This window comes from Syngnathus typhle, linkage group LG1, assembly GCF_033458585.1.
Source record: "Syngnathus typhle isolate RoL2023-S1 ecotype Sweden linkage group LG1, RoL_Styp_1.0, whole genome shotgun sequence".
NCBI lineage: Eukaryota > Metazoa > Chordata > Actinopteri > Syngnathiformes > Syngnathidae > Syngnathus > Syngnathus typhle.
Genome location: NC_083738.1, coordinates 28,708,313 through 28,713,953, shown reverse-complemented (window position 1 = coordinate 28,713,953; position 5,641 = coordinate 28,708,313). Strand labels below are relative to the sequence as shown.

At 49.7% G+C, this 5,641-nt stretch overlaps 3 protein-coding genes across 6 annotated transcripts in view; 2 read left to right on the top strand and 1 right to left on the bottom strand.

The window, feature by feature from the left end:
- LOC133153347 (NACHT, LRR and PYD domains-containing protein 3-like) overlaps window positions 1–5,641 on the top strand; it is a 41,488-nt gene that overhangs the window by 13,693 nt on the left and 22,154 nt on the right. The gene's annotated exons all lie outside the window — the stretch shown is intronic.
- Window positions 540–1,941, top strand: cideb (cell death inducing DFFA like effector b). The gene is made up of 5 exons (XM_061277721.1): window positions 540–762; window positions 851–965; window positions 1,044–1,193; window positions 1,497–1,687; window positions 1,802–1,941. The coding sequence occupies exons 1-5, from the start codon at window positions 644–646 to the stop codon at window positions 1,932–1,934; spliced, it is 708 nt and encodes a 235-aa protein (XP_061133705.1). The 5' UTR covers window positions 540–643; the 3' UTR covers window positions 1,935–1,941.
- Window positions 1,786–5,237, bottom strand: gmpr2 (guanosine monophosphate reductase 2). Of its 4 annotated transcripts, none has more exons than XR_009714342.1 (11): window positions 5,050–5,231; window positions 4,653–4,747; window positions 4,461–4,580; window positions 4,305–4,388; window positions 3,870–4,043; window positions 3,717–3,798; window positions 3,518–3,624; window positions 3,286–3,328; window positions 3,054–3,213; window positions 2,722–2,986; window positions 1,786–1,925 (listed from the first exon to the last, which is right to left on the bottom strand). XR_009714342.1 is itself a non-coding variant. In XM_061277582.1 (10 exons), the coding sequence occupies exons 2-10, from the start codon at window positions 4,737–4,739 to the stop codon at window positions 2,797–2,799; spliced, it is 1,047 nt and encodes a 348-aa protein (XP_061133566.1). In that variant the 5' UTR covers window positions 4,740–4,747; window positions 5,083–5,237; the 3' UTR covers window positions 2,338–2,796. The 4 variants fall into 4 exon arrangements, 2 of the variants coding, with proteins under 2 accessions (XP_061133566.1, XP_061133565.1); XR_009714341.1 differs by lacking the exon at window positions 1,786–1,925 and adding an exon at window positions 2,107–2,291; XM_061277582.1 differs by lacking the exon at window positions 1,786–1,925 and having other exon boundaries at window positions 2,338–2,986; window positions 5,083–5,237.

Here is a 5,641-nt window from a genome sequence, read left to right as displayed (position 1 = left end):
AAGCATACAGTGCATTTCTTAACAATAAATCAATATGAGAAGAGTAGAGAACTGAAGTCTCGCTCTTTATATAGCCGACGTGTCTTGCGTATCCGTTCTGCGCATCTGTCATGGCGACCTCCGTATGATATCCGGTCTGCCATGGAGATGAAAAAACAAACACTATTTGACAATAACACACCATCAAGGATTGCACCATGGCATCAAACGGTGTGTCGTCAATTATGAATTTTACTGACTAAGTGTGTTGGGCAGGATGGCTGAATGCGATGCGCCATTGACAACAAACAAGAAGAAAGGTGATTTCAAGTTTGATTTCGAGGGAGATTTTCTTCAAAAATTCTTGTACCAAGATTTTCTTCAAAAAAAAAAAAAAGTACCCATGTATAATGCGCACCCCAGATTTTAGGACAATAAATTAGTTAAATTTTGCCCATTATACATGGAAAAAACGGTAGTTAAATTTTTTGCATTATACATGGGAAAAAACGCTAAATACATTCAGATGTACTTGAAAGTGTGACACATTACACTGACGATCTGAAATGGTGGCGCTTCGCCGTAAACGCCGCGCCGCGCCTTTTGGTATTTCGACACGTGTGCGCAATCTGGATGAACTTTGCCTCGGGCTTGCTGTATCTGGATGGTCAGCACTCGAGGAGCAAAGTCCACGATGCGCTTGTTAAAGCTGACACTGTTATTGTTAAGTCACACCAGTGAGAAGAAGCGACTCGCAATGGACGCAACGTCGTCATTGATTAAGTAAGTAAGATTTTGGTGTCGTTTGCCAGGCCAGGCCTTTGAGATCATTTCTGTGACAGAGCTCAAGATTGGTTTTGGCTGTCTGCAGGTCGGTAACCAAGCGAGTGTGGTCGGCGCCCCAGCGTCCGTTCAGGGTTCGCGGTCCCAACCGAGAGGCCAAGAAGGGCATCACGGCCGGGACTTTGGAGGAACTGAAAGAGAGGGTGATTATTACGCTGCTCTAGGAGTTGTGGCCTTTCATTGGATTGTGTCTGACTGGCTGGCTGGCTGGCTGGCTGCAGGTCTGTCAGGCGCTGTCGCTGGTTACTCTGGTGTCCCTGGTCTGCGAAGAGGACGGGACGGAGGTGGACTCGGACGATTTCCTGGCGACGTTGCCGGACAACGCCGCCATCGTGGCCCTGGAGCCCGGTCAGACGTGGCGACCTCCGTCGGTACTGGGATTTGTTGATTCATTCAGACATTTCTGCTATTTTTGCCCCATAGATCAGCGCGAGTCGTCGTGGCATTTGCGCCATTTTTTTTTCCTCCTTGTCCCGTTGCAAAAGCCACTTGAGACTTCAAATGACTGAAATCAAGCAGCACCCTAAAATAAATGCAGCCATGGCAATTTGGGTTGTAGCTCATTGCAATGCTCGGCAGATGGCACCGTCCCCGGGAGGGATGCCATCAAGTCACTGAGCATCTTTTGACTAGCGCTTCCTAACCGTTGGTTCGTTCATTCCCAATGACCTCAGGGTGCCTCTGTGTCCCGATGTCAAGACAAGAGCAAGTCCAAGACGGGAAAAGACATCGCCAGCGTCACCTTGGACCTATACAAGATGAACCCCAAGGATATGTTTGGCTCTTTGAGCGTGAAGGCCACTTTTCAGGGCCTGTACTCGGTCAGCGCCGACTTCCAGTGTCTGGGACCCAAAAAAGTACTCAGGTGAGCATTCCCCCCCCCCAAATCTGGTTCTTTATAAATGTATTTTTTTAAATGATTTGTATTTATTTTTTGTCCCCTCATGCGACAGTGGGTTATTTGTTTTTGTTTTTGCAGAGAGGCCCTTCGCGTGGCCTCGGCCCTCCTCAACGCCGCCGGACACCTGCTCATCACTTCGGCCTCGGTGATCCGCCGCGTCATTGAGGGCGTGGAGCTTTGGCAGCCCCCGCAGAGGGCCCATCTAAATTGATCAAAAAGCATCATTTTGGTGGACCGGTTAGGAGCTTCATATTGATTTTGTACATCATTCCAAACTTTGGTGCAGCGGGTAGGCTGTGTGTTTTTTTTGGGGTTTATTTTGTAAACATGTGTCATGGCTCCTCATCCATTCATTTTCAAGTGTAGACCATCCGTAGCACGTGCAGATGTGGAAGAGCTGTATTGACTTGTACACGGATGCGACACACCTAACGTGTGGAAGGAACACTCTTCCACTAGATGGCAGCAACTCCCGTTGGTGCTTTGTCGGTCACTTCCAATTGGACTCTCAATGAGGAAAGAATACATTTGCGAGCACGGTTCATCGAGATGGGCCGACACGTTTTTGCTGCGCTCAAGAAAAAAAGAATAAAAGTATGAGTTTGCCGCCAAACTGGAGTGAAGGAATGATTTTTATTCCAATGCAAATTGTGATTTGCTGCTGTCTTGGTCCAATAAGCTATGTGGAAGTGCATTGAGAACTTTTGTTCAGGCAAAATGAGTGCTTTGCCGCCATCTTGGCATCAATGAACTATGTTGGAATGATTTGAGGAGGCTAATTTGCACAATGTGGCTTAGCTGCCATGAGCTGTGTCAATAAAGCATGTGAAACAAAACAGTGCTTCGCCATCAGACCCCGTTCTTTGGTGGGGGTGCCGACGGGGCTCACGCTCCATCAAACTTTCTCGAGGGGTTTGTCGCCGTGACGTTCTTTTCCGGTGTCAAATATGAGCAAGTCCATGCATGTTAAAAGACAAAATTCTAAAAGTTGAGCTTACGGAAGGAATCAGGAGAGGCCGATGGGAGTAGCATAGTCGGCGTGGCATACGGTACAAGCGGCGTGGAGGACCGGGTCAGCCGTCGTTGCCGAAGACCGTGTTGAGCTGCTGGGTGACCCTGATGAAGGTGGTCCTGCGGCTCAGCTCCTTCAGCTTGGCCGCACCCACGTAGGTGCAGGTGGAGCGCACCCCGCCCAGGATGTCTCGCATGGTCACCTCCACGGGACCTTTGAAGGGCACCTCCACAGTCTTGCCCTCAGACGCTCTACAAAATTGGGCTCATTAAAAATCAGCACTTTCAAAATCTTCTTTTCGCAGATTTCGGGAGCCACCTGTACTCGGCCAGGACGCCGGCGTGCTTCTTCATGGCCACTTCGGAGCTCATGCCGTAGAAGAGCTTGTACTTCTTGCCCAGCTTCTCGATGGTCTCGCCGCCGCTTTCCGAGTGGCCCGCCAGCATGCCGCCCAGCATCACAAAGTCCGCGCCGGCACCTGACGGATATCACCGCTTTAGTTAAGAAAAGGAAAGAAAAGAAAAAAAAAGAAGGACCTTTTCCAACCCACCGAAAGCCTTGGAGACATCGCCGGGGCAAGTGCATCCCCCGTCCTGCGGAAGACACGGACGGCATCAAGCGGGGCTCTCAAAGAGGCCCGAACAACTTTGGGAAACGATCCAATTTTTCGTTTTTTTAAGATTGTCATTTATTACACAACGATGATTACGACGCCGGTTACGATGAAGCCGTGACGGGAAAAAAAAGGGAAATTCCGCCATCGCTTCCCAATGGCGGCTCACCGAGATGATGTGGCCATCGAGCCCGTGGGCCGCGTCGGCGCACTCGATGACGGCGCTGAGCTGAGGGTAGCCCACGCCCGTCTTCTTGCGAGTGGTGCACACGGAGCCTGCGGAAGAAAATCGCAAAATGGAGGCAGCCCTCCAACAATGGCCACTTTTATAGGTTGCTACCGCTGCGAAGAACGCCCATGGCGCTCACCTGGTCCGATGCCCACTTTGATGATGTCGGCACCGGCCAGGATCAGCTCCTCCACCATCTCTCCCGTCACCACATTCCCCGCCTGCGAGAACGGGGCGAACTTGTAATCAACAGACGAGGGTCAGGATCGGCGACGCCCAGACTCCGACTGACCATGATGGTGTGCGAGGGGAACTTCTGCCGCACGTCCTTGACAAAGTGCACGAAATGCTCCGAGTAGCCGTTTGCCACGTCCACGCAGATGTAGCGTAGGCGTGGCACGGCAGCCAAGATGGCCGACATCTTCTGGAAGTCCGCCTCGCCGGTGCCCGTGCTGACCGCAAGGTTCTGGGAGGGAAGGGGGGGGGGGGTGTTATAGGACATCGACACTTTCAAAACTGCAAGGGATCAATTGGAACCAATGCGGAATTGATAACATTGAAGTTGGCTCCTAAAAGGGAACCAAAGAAATGGATTTTGGCAAATGTTTGCAAAACACCCCTTGGCAAAAGTCCCAGAGAATTCTCTGCTCCCATTTTGCAATAGGACCTCAAATGCCACATCTTAACATCTCCACACCTTTGAAAGAGGAAATACATCACGTAGTACCTCGAGGCATTCTGGGTGCTCGGTCGCAAACTCCCGCCAGTCCTCCACGGAGTAATGCTTATGGACGGTGGTGAAGACCGCAAACTAGTGGAAGACAAGAACTCATTGCGCAAAGACGTAGCAGCGGTTCCAATGAAAGGTTTCCGCGTCGCCTACGTTGTTCAACGCCTTGGCCATCTCAAAGGTGCCCACTGTGTCCATGTTAGCGGCAATGATGGGGATTCCCGTGTAGCTGCCCTTGGAGTTCCGGAACGTGAAGCGCCTCAGCAGGTCCACCTCGATAGAGAAAACGTGGGTCACCAATGACTGCATCATCATCATCTGGCATCGCCGTTCATTTGTATCTACCTCACTCCTGGATTTGAGGGTGCTGCGCTTGGGCCGGAGTAGCACATCTTTGAAATCCAACTTGATGTCATTCTCAATGCGAGGCATTATGGAAACTGCATGACACGCCGCGCACAAATAAGTCTCGCAGAGGAATTTGGTAACATCCAAAGCAATCGTTTACGACCATGACGAGTTTTCTATATAAACAGTTAGACGTACTAAACCGGTGGCTACTTTTTATCTCGTCCCGCAGTAAGAAAAAGTGCATTTTGTTCAGATTCTAACTAGATACGTAGGTAACATATGTTAATCCAGCGATCGACAACATAAGGCATTCAATTGCCTCTACGAGTTATGTCTCCATCAAATTGAATGCCTTATGTTGTCGATCGCCACTTCAAAATATGGAACTTACCGGTTGTTCCGTAAAAAACGTGAATTCTGTCACCTGCAATGAGCGAGTCGCATTCGGTTGACGTATGAGAAAGCGCATGCGCAGTTGCGCTGCTGAGCGGAAGGCAAGAAAAGCCGCCTTGGACTTTTTGGACGTTGAACGAAGCGTCCGGTCCCAGTTAGAGAGAGAGGCCCTTGTACTCGGAAAATTACTTTACGGCACGTAATGTCGTAAATAATTCCGAAGTCGTAAATAAGCACGCGCTTCCACCTTTGCGTCAAAGCCGCCGCCATGTTGTGCAGGGCAGGCGGGCGGGCGGATGGATGGATGGATGGATGGATGGATGGATGGATGGATGGATGGATGGATGGATGGACGGACGGACGGACGGACGGACGGACGGACGGACGGACGGACGGATGGATGGATGGATGGATGGATGGATGGATGGATATTTATGTAGTATCATCAATACAAAGTGTTCATAAAAATAAACCACTGCTCACATTAATAACCATTTAATATTGTCAAAATCATTCAAACCCATGTTAGAGTTACTTAAAAAACATTTACTTTAAGTAATGTGGGTTTTTTTTAGAAAAAAACAAATAAA

Bases quoted from the DNA above. Each gene is read 5' to 3' on its own strand.
- cideb (XM_061277721.1), top strand. From the start codon at position 644: ATGGTCAGCACTCGAGGAGCAAAGTCCACGATGCGCTTGTTAAAGCTG. The intron at 763-850 runs GTAAGTAAGATT...GGCTGTCTGCAG, and splicing joins GCAACGTCGTCATTGATTAA to GTCGGTAACCAAGCGAGTGT. The intron at 1,688-1,801 runs GTGAGCATTCCC...TTGTTTTTGCAG, and splicing joins GGACCCAAAAAAGTACTCAG to AGAGGCCCTTCGCGTGGCCT.
- gmpr2 (XM_061277582.1), bottom strand. From the start codon at position 4,739: ATGCCTCGCATTGAGAATGACATCAAGTTGGATTTCAAAGATGTGCTA. The intron at 3,799-3,869 runs GTCAGTCGGAGT...CCGTTCTCGCAG, and splicing joins TCCCCTCGCACACCATCATG to GCGGGGAATGTGGTGACGGG. The intron at 3,214-3,285 runs GTGGGTTGGAAA...GATATCCGTCAG, and splicing joins CGATGTCTCCAAGGCTTTCG to GTGCCGGCGCGGACTTTGTG.